Source organism: Periplaneta americana, chromosome 6 (genome assembly GCF_040183065.1).
Source record: "Periplaneta americana isolate PAMFEO1 chromosome 6, P.americana_PAMFEO1_priV1, whole genome shotgun sequence".
NCBI classification, from domain to species: Eukaryota; Metazoa; Arthropoda; class Insecta; order Blattodea; family Blattidae; genus Periplaneta; species Periplaneta americana.
Genome location: NC_091122.1, coordinates 26,836,194 through 26,854,879, shown reverse-complemented (window position 1 = coordinate 26,854,879; position 18,686 = coordinate 26,836,194). Strand labels below are relative to the sequence as shown.

At 31.9% G+C, this 18,686-nt stretch overlaps 1 protein-coding gene across 1 annotated transcript in view; it reads left to right on the top strand.

The window, feature by feature from the left end:
• Positions 1-18,686, top strand: part of LOC138702185 (odorant receptor Or2-like) — a 43,525-nt gene that overhangs the window by 5,178 nt on the left and 19,661 nt on the right. Inside the window, exons 2-3 of the mRNA XM_069829790.1 lie at positions 3,981-4,260; positions 10,626-10,870. Of these exons, the coding sequence (XP_069685891.1) occupies positions 3,981-4,260; positions 10,626-10,870 (525 nt within the window). The remainder of the gene's footprint in view (positions 1-3,980; positions 4,261-10,625; positions 10,871-18,686) is intronic.

Here is an 18,686-nt window from a genome sequence, read left to right as displayed (position 1 = left end):
TACTGAATTATTAGAGTAAGGGAGGGTATTGTCGGATACCATTTTGATGTTTCAAAATAAAGGTAATTAAAAAAAGTTAGACCTGGAATTACTCAGTATTATAATAACCTATTGGGGTTCCTGCAGATTGTACATAAGTATTAGGTAATTTACATAATATGTATTTGCTGTGTAACTTGCAAAGACAAAACAGAAATAATATCATCACTGACAGAATGGGAAGCTAATGTCGGATACATTAGACATTATTATGTAAGAGGTATAATGCATTTAAAATAATATATTGCATATCAGAAACTATTACAATAGTGTTCTGTTTAGCCAACTGATATGCAAGCCTTTTAACATCATTTCTGGTTCATCCAAAATATTTTCTCTCCGTCATTAACACATAGTCAACTAGCTTCTCTTCAAGTGAAGCTGGGAGTATTGGTTTTCGTCCAAGTTTCGATTTAACGGCCTTGGTGGGCTCAGAGTTGGACCGTACATAATCAAATAATGTTGATCGAGGTACATTGAATCTTTTGGAAGCAGCAAGATAGCCCATTCTTTTCTCCCGTACTGCGACAATGGCTTTTACCATATCTCAGACTTCCATTTTCTTTAGACTGAATCTGTTTTTTCTTTTACTTTAGGCATCTAAAAATATCAGAAGAAGAAACAATTCGTTACTTCATAATATTCGATTAATTAGAAAATTAATTACTTACATTAATTAAAAATACGCATGAGTAAAAATGTAGTGGTTTGTTATAGAAAACATATACATGGATTTAAGGCAGCTTTTATGTAGCGAGCAGCATTGAAAGACAGCCGACAATGCCCTCGGCTAGTATCCGACATTGCCCTCGGCTAGTATCCGACATTGCCCTCAGCTAGTATCCGACATTGGCTGACTCTTCACAAACAGTAAAACAAGCCAGCTACATGAAACATGTTGTCGATAGCATTTCTGCAATTAGAGAATTAAGAAGCCTTATCTATGGTATATCAAACAGTGCATACCATGTTGTGTAAATATAAGAATAACTTGTAACGAATAAATCACATTACTTACCCTCAAAAAGTTTTTTTTTGCAGAAACGTTGAAAACACGCTATTCACACACAGTGAAGCACTCAACAGTAATGGCTATTCATGCAGATGTTCGTCTACTTGTAGAGAACGTAATGCATTATTTTCACATCAGATTGCACCATTCGATGGAAAAGAAATATGTTATCCGAGATTATCCGACATTACCAGACCTATCCGACAATCCCCTCCCTTACTCTATGTTTATCTACTTCCTAAGAAACGAAGTAATACAATCGTACGTACACTAATTTCATAGGAGTGGTATGGTAAATTTCCTATCTACAATTAAGGAAGGCAGATATGCTAAATTAAAATCAAAATATAAATTCTTCTTTATTAAACCTCAAAGTAGCTTCCATTCTAAACTTAAAATGTTGATGCGAATAGATTATGTTAACATGTAAAGTTCTCTTAACATGAAAATAACACAGTTTTGTAATTATTTCTGCAACATATTATGCAATAAGAAGTAAACGGAACTTATGGACACATTACACTAAATAAAACGTAGCATTGATACGCAATAAAGTTATAATACAATATTTCACTCAGCTCCATACACTGAAATAGAAAACCCGAACATACATTATCGTCTGCTCGGGAAAGGGTCTGTGCTGAGGCGATAGTAGCGATCCTGGTGGTCAGCAACTATCTATGTACGCATATTTATTAAGTAATGAGCTTCGCAACTGTATATATTAAACTGTGGTTAAACGGCGGTTTGAAACATCATATGAAAATTCTCTTTGCATTGTATTGTATTGTATTTATTAGCTTTCCATTGTTCTTATACATTGCTTCACAGCTAGAATATGAAACAAGTAAAAAAAAAAAACTTGATCTATACTAATAATAAATCTGTAAACGAAATTTTTCTGGTAATTTTCGCTTTTCCAAAAATAATTGATGTCAACATGTAAGCTTATCTAAATTTCATTTTTAAAGTCAAATTATTACATAATGATAGAAACCTTAACTGAGACAATTAAAATGTTCCTCAAAATCTGAAGTTAAATCTATACTCAAAATTTGTGTACGCTTTCGAAAAGTTATAATGTGACTATAATAGAAATTCAGAATTTAACCACAAACTACTCAACATGTAAGTCAGAAATATCCGAAAAATTTTCCGAACATGAAACTTTAAATTACAACAATGAGATTATGAAATATATTTACCTAAACCATACAATCACGTGACCGTAATCAGCTAGTAAAATAGACTTACATGTATGAATATTCAATGTTCAAAATCAATACTTAAGTTTCACATTACTTATCAGCTATATATCGTTTTACTTCTATAATGTGTAATATTTCTTTCAACAAAATTATTTATTATTGTGAAAATTTTAAAAGGAATAGCTCTGTACTTTGATTCACATATACATTTACAATTTGAAATATTTAATTGAAAAAAAAACTGTTACAAAAAAATTAACACTACATTTCTTAATTAAATCGTCCATTTATAAACAAAAAAAAAATCTTTAAGAGGGCAGACGGGTGAAATTTCTACTATTTCTGATCAAAAATCAGCTTTTCATTGTACTGAAAAAAAAGTAACTAAATCTACTGGCTTTAATCTGTTTCACCAAATTTTCAGGATCCTACCACACTTGAAGCCTAGATCATATATGTAACAGATAGGTCATCGCTATGTTAAAATCGTTTGCACTTTGAAGAGAACAACCGCCAGGATCGCCACCCGTCCGCCATAAACGAATACGAGATGGCAGTACGAGTACAGTCGCTAATGCAATTCAAATGGGAATTATGACGTGGCTTCTTATGTAACAACTAGATGGCAGCGTAGTAAACCTGACAAAAGTTGTTAACGTAAAAGTCTATAAGGCCGACCTATCTGGGGTTTATATGATCTAGGCTTGAAGGTATCAGTAATGACGTCATATTTAAATGGCTGCGCTCTTTAAATACTTAGTTGTATATTTTGAAATGTGATATTTGAACACTTGCATTTTTAGCATATATCTGCTACATATTTAACTTCGAAAGAGTTCTACAGTTTTATAGGTACCTACCAACTTGAATTTTTCTGGATATTTTAAGTAAGCTGAGGTTAATTAAGTATATTATAGATTTTTATTCCAGTACTTTTTAAAATAAAAATACTTTCTATACAAACAAATCTGAATATGTACTGAGCAAGTGAATATTTCCTTCTTTTTTTTTTTCCTTAGAAGACATTTTCAAAATATGAACACTCAGTACTTTTTTTTCTAAATATATTAGAGTTATTTTACACAAATGTGTGAATCCTATACTTAAAATTCATATGACGAAATAGATTTTAAAAATATGCTACATTTTCAAAAAAAAAACACAACTAAAATATGACTCAACATGAATTAAATTTTATAGCATGCATAAGTTAGGGTTAAGACTTTTTTGTATCATAAATCGATGAACTTTTGCTCTTAAGTAATGGAAAATGTATTAATTTGGTTGAGTTTCTGAAAAAGGTCATCCCCAAACCGAAAATTCAATGTTACCGTATAGGGTAAGAAAATCAAGATACTTTAAAAGCGTTATTTTTCAATTCTAATGATGTAATTGTATAGTACGTATTCAGTTTTTGAAGAAATTTTATGAGAGCACAGTTTATTGTTATAGCATATCATAAGGAATTAAAAAAACTTACAAAAGTACAAACTCACACATGTATTCTACAAGTACGAATAGCTATATAACAAAAAAAACTGACAATGTGGATTATTTAGCATAATTAGGGCATAATATACAACTATTATATTTTGTTAGAAAAAATAAATCTAAGCTGAAGTTTCTCCTTTTTCCAGACGTCACACAACCTGAAATCTATGTTTTGGTACGAAATTCCTACCTCTATCTATCAGTGTTTTAACTTGTGGTTTATGTTACAGGCTTCGCAAGAAATTATTCAGGGATATCATTTTCCAAGCTGATGAATTTACTTGGGAAGACCTGCCAACAAAGGACAAAGACACTGGCTGGTTAACAATGGCAGGCTTGATTCCTTTACTTAGGAAAACATGTGTCTACTTCGGTGCCTTCATGTTCACTAGCAATGCAATATACTTCATTTATAGAGGCGCGAGTTCGAGGGATAAATTGGGTCTGAACTCCTGGTTTCCATTCGACACTAGACCCAGTCCAGTACATGAGATTATCGTTGCTCTTCAGGTACTTTCAGCACTCCAAACTTCAAACTGTGTTCCTTATAAGAAAAGCAACTCATTAAAATGGGTGGTAGATTCTCGTAATGACGATAAGCGATAAATATATCAAATGACGTCAATATATATAAGTAATTCAATGTTTAACAGCATGATAATTATTGGACATCTAGTAATTCAATGTTCAATAGTACGATAAGTATTGGACATCTAGTAATTCAATGTTTAACAGCATGATAATTATTGGATATCTAGTAATTCAATGTTTAACAGCATGTTAAGTATTGGACATCAAGTAATTCAATGTTTAACAGCATGATAAGTATTGGACATCTAGTAATTCAATGTTTAACAGCATGAAAAGTATTGGACATCTAGTAATTCAATGTTTAACAGCATGATAAGTATTGGACATCTAGTAATTCAACGTTTAACAGCATGAAAAGTATTGGAAATCTAGTAATTCAATGTTTAACAGCATGATAAGTATTGGACATCTAGTAATTCAATGTTTAACAGCATGATAAGTATCAGACATCTAGTAATTCAATGTTTAACGGCATGAAAAGTATTGGACATCTAGTAATTCAATGTATAACAGCATGATAAGTATTGGACATCTAATAATTGAATGTTTAACAGCATGGTAAGTATTAGACATCTAGTAATTCAATGTTTAACAGCATGAAAAGTATTGGACATCTAGTAATTCAATGTTTAACAGCATGATAAGTATTGGACATCTAGTAATTCAATGTTTAACAGCACGATAAGTATTGGATATCTAGCAATTCAATGTTTAACAGCATGATAAGTATTAGACATCTAGTAATTCAATGTTTAACAGCTTGAAAAGTATTGGACATCTAGTAATTCAATGTTTAACAGCATGATAAGTATTAGACATCTAGTAATTCAATGTTTAACAGCATGATAAGTATTGTACATCTAGTAATTCAATGTTTAACAGCACGATAATCGTTGGATATCTAGTAATTCAATGTTTAACAGCATGATAAGTATTGGACATCTAGTAATTCAGTGTTTAACAGCATGATAAGTATTGTACATCTAGTAATTCAATGTTTAACAACATGATAAGTATTGAACATCTAGTAATTCAATGTTTAACAGCACGATAAGCATTGGACATCTAGTAATTCAATGTTTAACAGCATGATAAGTATTGGACATCTAGTAATTCAATGTTTAACAGCATGATAAGTATTGGACATCTAGTAATTCAGTGTTTAACAGCATGATAAGTATTGTACATCTAGTAATTCAATGTTTAACAACATGATAAGTATTGAACATCTAGTAATTCAATGTTTAACAGCACGATAAGCATTGGACATCTAGTAATTCAATGTTTAACAGCATGATAAGTATTGGACATCTAGTAATTCAATGTTTAACAGCATGATAAGTATTAGACATCTAGTAATTCAAAGTTTAACAGCTTGTTAAGTATTGGACATCTAGTAATTCAATGTTTAACAGCACGATAATCATTGGATATCTAGTAATTGAATATTTAACAGCATATTAAATATTGGACATCTAGTAATTCAATGTTTAACAGCACGATAAGTATTAGACATCTAGTAATTCAAAGTTTAGCAGCATGTTAAGTATTGGACATCTAGTAATTCAATGTTTAACAGCACGATAATCATTGGATATCTAGTAATTGAATGTTTAACAGCATATTAAATATTGGACATCTAGTAATTCAAAGTTTAACAGCATGTTAAGTATTGGACATCTAGTAATCCAATGTTTAACAGCACAATAATCATTGGATGTCTAGTAATTGAATGTTTAACAGCATATTAAATATTGGACATCTAGTAATTCAATGTTAAACAGCACGATAAGTATTAGACATGTAGTAATTCAATGTTTAACAGCACGATAAGTATTAGACATGTAGTAATTCAATGTTTAACAGCACGATAAGTATTAGACATGTAGTAATTCAATGTTTAACAGCATGTTAAGAATTGGGGATTTTTTTGTAATTGTCCAATCTCAGTCACGGTGAATTGTAAGCAAATATAAATTAATTCATTAAATTATTTAAACTACACCACCACAGTAATTGCAGTTTGGCGTATCTACAAATGAAGATTAATCTTGGTAAGTTTTTTGTACTTGTTATTTGGGAAAAGGAAATTGTACCAGAACAATGGCAGGAGTCCATAATAGCACCTATCTTTAAGAAGAGGGACAAGACTAATAGTAGTAACTTTCGATGAATATCACTTCTGTTGACGCACAAAATTTTGTCCAATATTCTTTTGAGAAGATTAACTCCATATGTAGATGAAATTATTGGGGGTCATCAGTGTGGTTTTAGGCGTAACAGATCGACTATTGAAGAGATTTTTGTATTCGACAGATATTGGAGGAAAACATGGGGGTATAAGAATACAGTACATCAGTTATTCATAGATTTCAAAAAGGCATATGACTCGATTAAGAGAGAAGTTTTATATGATATTCTTATTGAATTTGGTATTCCTCATTTACCAAAACAGCTCCCCAGCTTTCTCTGTCTCTAACATACCCACAGTCACATTCAGAATATAACAATCACAAGCGTCTGTAGTTCAATCGATGGTAACCCAAATATGCTTGTCCTTTATTTTTCCTCGAATTTTGTCAATGGTATTTATCTTTCTAAATACTTACAACGTAATTTTTGCTGAGAGTTTATTCCTCAGGTAGTTATCGCAGTAGTTTCTAATACCTAAGGGTGTTATTCATAGACATTTCGCAGCACGCGCTACGAACGTACTAAGCTAGCCCCGGCTAACCACTGGTTACTAGTACAGAATTCAAATCATATCCTATCGCTGACACTGGTTTATGAATACGAAAAACGCTGATCATCCACCGGAAGCCCGCGCTAAAAATGTCTATGAATACAGCCCTAAGTGTCCCGATTAACCGACTCGCGATTTTACGAATTCCTGGATTAACGGAATCCCTAAGACGTGAAAAATAAAATTTTGATTTCAGCATTTTGCTGATGCTGCATTTGATTTATACTGTAAATTTTGAACGAATTACTATATTTTAAAAATGCTTGTAATGTTCAGTCATTGAATTTTAACTATTGCTGAAATTCAGTGCTAGTGCAGTGCTGAATTACAGTTAAAAATATTTATTTATTTATTTATTTATTTATTTATTTATTTATTTATTTATTTATTTATTTATTTATTTATTTATTTATTTATTTATTTATTTATTTATTTATTTATTTATTTACTTATTTATTTATATACTTATTTATTTACTTATTTATTTATCTCTCTATTTATTTATTTATTTATTTCTCTATTTATATATTTCTCTATTTATATATTTCTCTATTTATTTACTTCTCTATTTATTTATTTCTCTATTTATTTATTTCTCTATTTATTTATTTATTTATTTACCGCTAATTAGATGACATTAAAATATATGGCTCATATGCGGAGACTAAGAGGAAGGCAGAAAATAGGAAAGACTGCAGAAGAAAGACTTGCCCTTGGGATGAACACTATGAATGAATGAATGAATGAATGAATGAATAAATGAATGAATGAACAAGAATGCTAAATGCAGAAAAATTATGTAGTCCTATATATTTAAATAATTTTGTTATTTTTGTGTTCATATAGACTCTGTAAGAGGCTAGAGAATTATATCCCCGAAAGTTCAGATTTGACATCAATTTATATCTCTGTCGCCAGAATAGGGAGCATTGAAATAGAATATGTCTCATTGTTTGAGCCTCCTCTTCACACTTACATTTTCCTTCTCTCTGTAGCTTGAATTTTGAAGGATCCAATACAACGAAAAATGTACTGAAAATCGTTGAAAAAATTTATGAAGGGGGAAAAAATATTTCTCAGTAAGAAAATAAATTAAAGAAAAACCACTGTTTTGTTCTAAGTTCAAACTATGTGCACACAAGCTGTAAAAAAATCAGCTGCCTCTATTTCAACAGTTTTCGAGAAAAGTTCCTTATGTAAAACATAACTTACATTGTCAAGATAGGCAGTCCTGTAGCCTATGCCCTTAAGGAGAGAGGATGGTATTTTTGATGAAAAATGACTAAATTAAAAAAAAAATCTTTAAAATATTCTGTGATATGTGTGGATCGCCATTTTTAAATTTCCTGCGTTATGGATTTTTAAATCACTCGCCCACTTTTATTGTTGTTTCCGGTAAATTAAATTTTCAAAATTTTTTTACTTTAAAATACCCTTTGATATGTGTGGAATGCATTGCATAACATTTTGTGGATATTTGTACCCTTATCGGATGTTGAGACGTCATTTTTAAACTTCCTGCGCTATGGATTTTTAAATCACACGCCCGCTTTTATTGTTGTTTCCGGTAAATTAAATTTTCAAATTTTTTTTACTTTAAAATACCCTTTGATATGTGTGGAATGCATTGCATAACATTTTGTGGATATTTGTACCCTTATCGGATGTTGAGACGACATTTTTAAACTTCCTGCGCTATGGATTTTTAAATCACACGCCCGCTTTTATCGGTTTCCAGTAACTTCATTTTTTTTTTTTTTTTGCTACATTGCCAGACAAAATGGATATAATTTCTGAACTATTAAAGATACATGCATAAAATTTAGAACACACATTCTTTAGCATATTAGGAAACTTTTCTCTGTAACAGAAGTTTGTTAATTGATTTCATTTTAAAAATACATCCGTTTGTTTGCAAGAAAGGAAATCGGAAAATTGTTACTAACTTTTAATTGTTTATTTTACGAACGTAGGGACTAAGATCAAAATTCTGTCACAGACAGTTTGTAGAACATACTTTTGCAAATATATTGCAAAAACTGTTTGAATCTATCTTTAAAAACGGTTATGATATATCGGTTTTAGTACAATCCTGCATTGGGTATATTTTTTTTCAAATTTGGGCCCCCAAATAATTTTTTTTTTCAAAATATTTTTATTTGGTTGAGTTGCCACAGCTATGAGCTCTCTACATACAAAAAATTAATAATTTACACCAAATAGGAAAAAAGTTTAAGAAAATACCATCCTCTCCCCTTAAACAATTTTACTGGAGCTCCTTCCTGGAATACAATAATATAACGATGCTATTACTCGTAGAACGAATGGTTTAAGTTTTAGCTTGAAATCTCATATCAGGAGCAGTCGGAGTCTAAAATCTTTTAAGTACACTCTACTTAGAAATGTTCTTAATGAACAGAACTAGACTCTTGCGGAAGTTTCTAAATAGTCTTAAATGGCCAAGTTGTTATTTTTTTCTCCTCTCTCTTCTTCTTCTTCTTCTTCTTCTTTTTTCTCTTTTCTTTTTTTTATTATCTTGATATATTACTTAATCATTTGTGTTTGTATGCCATTTAGTACGACTTTGCTAATCAACATTTTATGTCTTGTAACCCACATGTATTCTCCTATTAGTATATTAACTGTATAATATATCTCAAGTGAATTCATCGTCGAATTTATCTCGGGCGTTTTAGGTCTTATAAATTGTGTGTTTGTGCGTGTGTGTGTGTGTGTGAGTGTGTATATTCCCCTTATGTTATGTAACTGATTTTGATTATGTGTAATTTTCTACTTTATTTTATATATTATGTAACCGATCTTGACTATTTATAATTTTATGTAACTGATCTTGACTATTCTAATTTTCTACTATATTTTATGTAATTTCTAAGGTATTTTCTTTTGTGTTGTTTTGTAATCTGATTTTGTATTTCATGTATATTATTGAAACTTGGTTGAGTGGAAGAGAAGGCCTCATGGCCTTAACTCTGCCAGGCAAAATAAAACTACTACTACTACTACTACTACTACTACTACTAAAACAACTACTACTACTACTACTATTACTACTACTACTGCTACTAAAACTACTACTACTATTACTACTACTACTACTATTACTACTACTACTACTACTATTACTAATACTACTAAAACTACTACTAATATTATTACTACTACTAAAACTAGTACTACTACTACTAAAACTACTACTACTATTACTACTACTAAAACTACTACTAATATGATTATTACTACTAAAATACTACTACCACTGCTGCTAAAACTACTACTACTACTACTACTACTACTAAAACTACTACTACTAAAACTACTACTACTATTACTACTACTAAAACTACTACTACTGCTACTAAAACTACTACTACTACTAAAACTACTACTACTACTAAAACTACTACTACTAAAACTACTACTACTATTTCGATCCTCTTTTATTTTTTTGTCTTTAATTCAAATTGTAAGAGATTTTCATTTTTGTACATTACGTAAATTTGCATCGCTATCCTTGTTCCAGATTTACGCCATGGTTGGCTACACCTCAGTTTTTTACGGTTTCCTCTCCATGTATGCAACGTACATAGCCATCATTTGTTGCCAGATAGAGAAAATGCAGATCGAATTGGGGCGTTTCCGGAGCCATGGAAATGACGAAGTAGAAAACAAGCAAACGAAAGAGGAAGAAGGTTTACAAAGTGTGTCAAGAAAAGAAGATGATGAATCACTTATGAACTGCATTGACATTCACTGTAAATTACTGAGGTATTTAGCACCACAAGATCACATAATCTCACTCCACTAATACTAGTTCAGAAGAATAATTAAAATGTGCCTTAATAAACCAATTGATTACTCATCCGAGATTTTTTCACTGCTTAATGTTCCGAAAATTAAACAGATTTATCATATTGCTTTATTAACCCAGATATGCCTGAAATATTTTTTTTGCAATTTTTGTGTATTTTCAAATTTAATTTAATGCAGAATATAACTGAAGTATTTGTATGGTGTCGAAACATTCTAGTTGCAACTGGTTGAGCTAGAAACAGGTGTCCTTTTAAAAAGACAGTAGGCATATGAGCATACATTTTGAGAAATAATTGTAAACTATACTTACATGAAAGGAAACAATGTAATTATTGTAATTTACAATTATTATTATTATTATTATTATTATTATTATTATTATTATTATTAACAAATTATTACGTTGTTATTTTATTATAGTTTCTTTATTATTACTACTAATATTATTCTGAAGAATGATGCACTGTGGCTAAATTCGCTTTAACTCTGGAATGCTTTCGTCATTGAATAGTACCGTATTGCTATTGATAGGTAAAAATAAGTAATACGCGAAAAGAGTGTTGAAGTTTCGAGGAGAAGATTATATTGGGAGAGAAATGACGATACATATAATGAAGCAATTGCTGTGGCAATGTCGGAAGACAGGTTTCAGTTCATTTTCTAAAATCTACATTGTTATGACAATGACAATTTAGATGGAAAATAAGACCTCTTCCAAAAATACTAAATGAATAACAATAGAAGCGTATGTCCGTTCAATACCTCCCTCCAGAACGTCACCAGTCCTCCACTTGTAAACAGATCTTGCTATGCAAATCTGGCTTTCAGGTATATCTCCCTGTGAAGCAGACTTAAATAATTTCAAAGTAAGAATTGTTCCGGAGCCGGTTATCGATCCCGGGACCTTTGGCTTAGCGCACCAACGCTCTGCCGACTAGCTACCCAGCAACTACACCCGACACTGTCTCAACATTTCCCTTCATATCAACACACCTCAGTGGGCTGACGAGACGCCAGAAACCCAATTTTGAGTGCACACTAACTTTGTGTGGCATTTGTAGGCTGCATTATAGTGATATGTCTGTGTTTGAGATGAAATTTCGCCCGTAGTATAATTTTCAAACGTAGATAGTATTTCATGCAGGGAAAATCCACTAAAATTGAAAAAACGAAACAATATCAAAATATATGGGGATACGACTACTGTCCTTCTAAAAGGACACATAAGTTTTCGTCATTGTCATGTCGCAATAAATAGATATTTCGAACGCATTGTAGTTTCACGTTATATTTATGTTTATTAGGAGTCATTTGATCTACAACAATTTGTAAAATAATTCCGAACTCTAAAATATTTAACATTCTTATCTGATTTGCGTCTCGGATGCCATAGCTGAAATAAACGAACAATTCTCACGTCCACATCTCAAACTCAACGGTGACCAGAACTCTCATTACCAGTCTTACCACACCTAGCAAACCTCTAATTAAGACCAGTAATAGTGACAACTGTGTAAAAGCAAATACTTTGACTGTAGACAGAATAATTTGAAACATTGACAATTGTCCTTTTAATAGGACAGTAGGCATATCTGGGTTAAACTTCATACATAAAAATCGCAATAAATTCAATTTGTATCATTATAAATACGAAACTGAAATATCCGATTTTATACTAGAGGAACCAAAGTGGTTTCACAAGGATAGCTCTTAGCCATGGTCGAAGGTTATATAGTAAAATAATTGAAAAATATTCAAATTTGGAAAATTTTAATGTCAGCAAAAAAATACGTTGTGTTCTCCACCTGACATAATAAAGACGATTGAGATGGGCAGGGCATGTAGCACGTATGGGCGAATCCAAAAATGCATATAGAGTGTTAGTTGGGAGGCCAGAGGGGAAAAGACCTTTGGTGAGGCCGAGACGTAGTGGGAGGATAATATTAAAATGGATTTGAGGGAGGTGGTATATGATGGTAGAGACTGGATTAATCTTACTCAGGATAGGGAACGATGGCGGGCTTATGTGAAGGTGGCAATGAACCTCCGGGTTCTCTAAAAGCTATTTGTAAGTAAGTGGTCAATGAAATTTTGATGCACTAGTCCAGTGATGTCAAAGCAAGCGCATTTTTCTGACCTTGACGTCGTGCGCGGGCAGCAAGCGTAAGTATGGAAAGAGGAAGGGTTGTGTATATGAATAAGTAACTTGTTGGATTAAGAAAACAGTGGTGCACAAACTTCAAACGGAACGTGAAATTTTATGTCGTTATTTTTATATGGCTTCTTTCTGTTTATAATTATCTATATTGTCTGTAAAACAAAAGTACTAACACTGATTTCTTAATATTGCACTTGTGTTTCAAATCTTAATAACATAATAGAGAGTTAAGAAGGAATATTCACTTAAATTCCATAGTAGTATAATATTATACTGTATTAAGTGGATGAAACACATTATTCATAAAGAAAGTGATATTCCAAAGAAAGAGATTGAGTATGACATGATAAGTTGGAATTGATATTGATAGTATCTTTAGCCTTACAAAAGTAATCAATAAACTAATCAAAACAATATTACAGTACAAAGCAAAGTTACCTAGGTACGGTATCTGTTTTAAGTGTAACTAATATTACATAACAAAACTCTTATCGCATTCTGATTTTAAGGTGATATTTGTGAGCAACTTTCTATCATCAGAATATTAAATTATTTTCTCGAAATATGCTGAAGCTATAGAGCTGACATTTTTACAACACATGGGCACGTATCTTTTGCTTATGATGTAACAGTAGTTGCTTTGTTAATTCATTTCCTTACAAACAATTTCTATGCGAATATTTTCAAAATTTTGAATACACTATCTTCAGTAATACTATATACGGTTTATTAGACTTACGAAAACATTCTGTAAGGCTACTAAATAAATAGACCTATACCTGAAAATTTCACTTTTCTATACGAAAAGTTGAGAAAATATTTCTTTTGAATAAAAAAAATCAAACTTGTGAAAAATGAGCATTAAAATTAAAACTTACATTCTTATAATGCACTTATATTTCTCAGGCAAATCTAAAAATTAACATGGATACAGTTTTAATAAGTTCTCTTCCCTTTATCTATTGAATCAGTGCTGGCCATCCCTGAATATAGCTCGACCAAGCGGCATATACCACCTCTTTCGTCTGTCTCTTTCCTTTCCGCTGTAAAGCGCTCAGGCTCTCCTGGGCTCTAAAGCGCGCGCTTGCTCCTGTGGGCGTCAATTGACATGTTTGCACTAGTCTATCGCTAAGCCGATCCTTAGTTATCCGGCCTCCTAGTGTACTCCTACTGTAATAGTTTTCAGGGAAATTTGCACAGGTGTCACGTGTCATACTACATTACCATGCACGTACATACTTACATACGGGGGTCACTCCAAAAGTAATGCACAACATTTAGGCCCGGTTTCTTCAACCTTTGTTATAATGCACCTAACATAGCGTTAATTAACTGTAAGTTAAAAGTATGAATTGCTGTTAAAAATATTGCGTTTCTTCGACTTTACATTTCACATTTTAACATTCTGTTTGTTAACTCTGTTAGGACCAGAGATTCTAGAGTTTAACCATAACCTATAACCAAGTATAGGCTCACTTCTGTTTTCTGAACTCTGACAATTGCGATTCTCGCTTGTTTCCGTTGTTTGATTCAGAGAGGATAGAAGTCTTTCTATTCTCTCAGGTTTGATTTCTGCTTCTTTCCTCGTCTGTATCACAATAGCGTGGAGCGGCGTATTGGTATTGCTGTTATGAAATGGAAAACACTGGAACAAAAAGAAATCTTGGGACTAATTTCTCTTCGTTCGAAAGAAACCTTCTGCTGGCAATTATTTCCCAGTATAAACCAATTAATGAGAATAAACAAACAAACGGATCTAAGTTGAAAGCGAAAAGTGAGGCTTGGAAGAAAATAGCCTATACCTTTGTATGGACTTCTGGTCTGTCAAATCACAGAAATCATCCTCTCTGTTTATGTATTCATGGGTATCATTTTCTAAATAATGCAGATATATAAGTTCAGCATCTAATGCACCAGCCATATTGGATACTTATATGCTAACAGAGAGTTAAATGATTTAACTGCATGAAATTGGGCAGTTAAATTAACATAGATTTTAACAGCCTGTTAGTACTAACAGTAGTTGAAATGCTTGAACTGTTAAGTTTATAGTTAAAATGGAATAACACACTGTTATAATTTAACAAAGATTGAAGAAACCGGGCCTTATTTAAAAATTATATTTCTATCCTACAGCTTTGCTATTCTCACAGAATATAGATACATCTTTTAGGAACAAAATGCCACTTTTCCACATAATCTCTGTCGCTTTCAACTGCCTTACGTCACCTTGGAACGAGGGCCTGTATACCTGCACGGTAAAAGTCTGGACCAACACGTCTGAGCCACTTTTTAGCAGCATGCACGAGGGAGTCATCGTCTTCAAACCTCGTTCCGCGAAGGGATTCCTTCAGTTTACCAAAGAGATGGTAATCGCATTGTGCCAGATCAGGACTGTAAGGCGGAAGTTTCAGTGTTATTCATCCAATTTTCTGACATGGTCTGTGGTGGAGCTATGTTTCATCTCCTGTCACAATTCTTGTAAGAAAGTCATCTCCACCATTCTCATACTGGTCCAAAAGTCCGCTACACACTGTTTTTTCCGGTTTCTTTGTAGGCTTCTGTCAACATCCTCGGAACCCACCTGACACAAACCTTTTTAACCCCAACTATTTCAATATTCTGCACACACTTGCTCCTCCTATTCCAACTTAGAGTGACAATTCTTTCACAGTTACGCGTTTGTCAGCCACAACCAGTGGCGGCTCGTGATAAAATATTATGTGTGTTCACAATTTTGTGGTTCAAAAATCGAAAAGAATTTGATATTGTACGTTTAGTCTAATATGAAATGTCATGATTCCAATGTTTCACTATCGAAAAAAATCGTATATAAATTGAAAACGACATATAATAATAATAATAATAATAATAATAATAATTTTATTTATTTATTTATTTATTTATTTATTTATTTATTTAATGTGCTGTACAACAGCCAGTGGCCAATTACAGTTCAGCACAAATATAACAAAAAACATAAAACAAAAATAATTATTACACATAAATATAATTACAATTAATTACAATAATGACGATGAATGGATAACTAAGAATACTATGAGACAATGTTAATTGAGTATAATGCCTAAAATAATACATAAATGATAAATCGTTGCCAAGAGCAAATAAAGTCTATACATTGAAGGGATCGAATTCGCAGCCATGCATGTTGGCATTTTTAATGCATCTGGAGACTGGTGAAAGAAATTTCGAATTTCTAATATAGAAAAGTTTGTGGGCTCTCATATCTTTTGTTGGAATACGTAAGGTAATATTGTTTAAGAAAGAGTCACAGGATATATCACTTTTGAGGACTTTACAAAAGAACAGATAATCTAGCTAAAGGCGTCTAGCATATAGATTTTGACAATTAAAATATTCACATTTTTTCTCATAACTATACCCGGAATTAATGGGCAGAAATCTGAATGAACATAAGGATATAAATTTTCCTTGTATATTTTCTAATTTAGCCGAGTCCGTAGTTGTAATCGAATTCCAAACTACAGATGCATATTCGAGTTTCGATCGCACCAATGTATAGTATAGCATTAAAAGAGAATCGGGCGTGGAAAAAGAATAAGTTATTGACCGTATTATTCCTAGCATTCTGATTGCGTGATTGTAAATGTAATGAACGTGACTATGAAAATACAATTTACTGTCAAAGAATATTCCCAAATCTTTTACGCAATCCGTTCTGTTAATTAGTAAATTATTTAGATAATAATTAAATTTCAGTGAAGAAGTTTTTCTAGAAAAGGTTATTACATTAGTTTTGGATACGTTAATTTTCATACCATTGTCTTCCGACCATTTAGCGACTGAATTAATGTCACATTGAAGTGATTGACAGTCAGTACTACTTTTGATTGTACGAAAAATTTTTAAATCGTCTGCAAATAATAAACAGTCAGAACTTATTCTTTTACATATATCATCTATGAATATAATAAATAGGAGAGGTCCTAAAGTAGATCCCTGCGGGACTCCGCAATTTATATTATAAGAATAAGAGTGTATATTAAACAGTCTTACACATGAAACTCTATTACTTAAATAATTTTCGAACCAATTTACGTAGCTTACAGAAAGGCCAATATTTCCTAACTTATGAAGAAGGATATAGTGCGGAACTACATCAAAAGCTTTGCTGAAATCAAAATATATTGAATCAGTTTGTCCCTGCGTTTCAATTATTGGTACAATTTGATTTAGATATGTGACCAGGTTAGTGACAGTGGATTTAGTTTTAGTAAATCCATGTTGTGAAGAATTGAGCTTGTTTTTCACATAAAACGATATATGTCTGTGAATAATGGTTTCAAAAATTTTTGAAAAGTTATTTAGGATCGAGATAGGTCTGTAGTTTCTGACATCATTTCTTTTTCTGTTTTTAAATATAGGAATAATTGCAGCTTGTTTCCATAGTGAGGGAAATTCACCATTTTTCAAACTAATATTAAATATGTGGGCTAAAAGAGGAATAAATATATTAGAGCATCCTTTAATTATAAAATTTGGAATACCGTCAGTGCCAGTTGTTTTTGTTGGTTTAAGTTTTTTAATTGCTTTACGAACGTCATCATGTGTTACTTTAGGTATAGGTAATGAGTCTGTTATATTCGTAATAATGTTTTCATATGTATGGCTGTGTTTAGTCTGAACAGATTTGAAGTGATCAGCAAAAGCATTGACAATGTCTAACTGATCTGTGATGTGTTTATCGTTAAGAATTAATTCAGAGGAATAATTATCTGTCTTCCGAAATGATTCAACATATTTCCAAAACTTTTTTGGTTCCGTTTTAAGATTTTCATTAATATTTTGAAGCCATGATAATTTATCCGATTTAATTTTAGATTTAACAAGTTTTCTATAGTAGGAAAATGTTTGATAATAAAATTCAGTTTTTAATTTTTTATATTTTTTATGTGCATGGTCTTTCTTTCTAATAAGTTTACGTAAGGTGTTAGAAAACCATTGTGGATAACTAGACCTTTTGACTAATAATAATAGTAATAATAATGAAACTCAGTTTTCTATTTCGATTTTTTCCTGGTAAGCCAGTTTACCCAGTTCTTTACTGTTCCAAATTTCATTGAACAGAGTCCATTGTTTACGTTTGTTAATAATGAATACATGCCACAGTCCCGTTATTTACAAACGCGTGTGTTCAGTAATATATTTTGATTCACAACACACTGATACACTATAGCCTATACCAGTACTGTAATCCCATTCGCATAGATTGATTACTATAAATACATGCCAGTAAATATTATTCTTAAATATTATACACTGCCATACACACACTTTATTATGCCGACACTGAAGTATAGTAATTCACAAACTACATTCTCGTAGCAGCACTGTACACACACACACACATCTACGTACAGTAAACGTTCCTACAGTCAGATGCTGACATCTACAGGCTTTTAAATTTCCTCCTCGAGATATAGCACGTGAACGATAGGCACCGATGCACCTGACATCTGTAGGATAGATACTCATCATGTTCACTTAACGCTTTGTGCTCTTGACGAGTCATAAGCGGCCAGCTAAAAACAATTTTCTCCCGCGCATGCGTGAAATTCCTGTAACCAT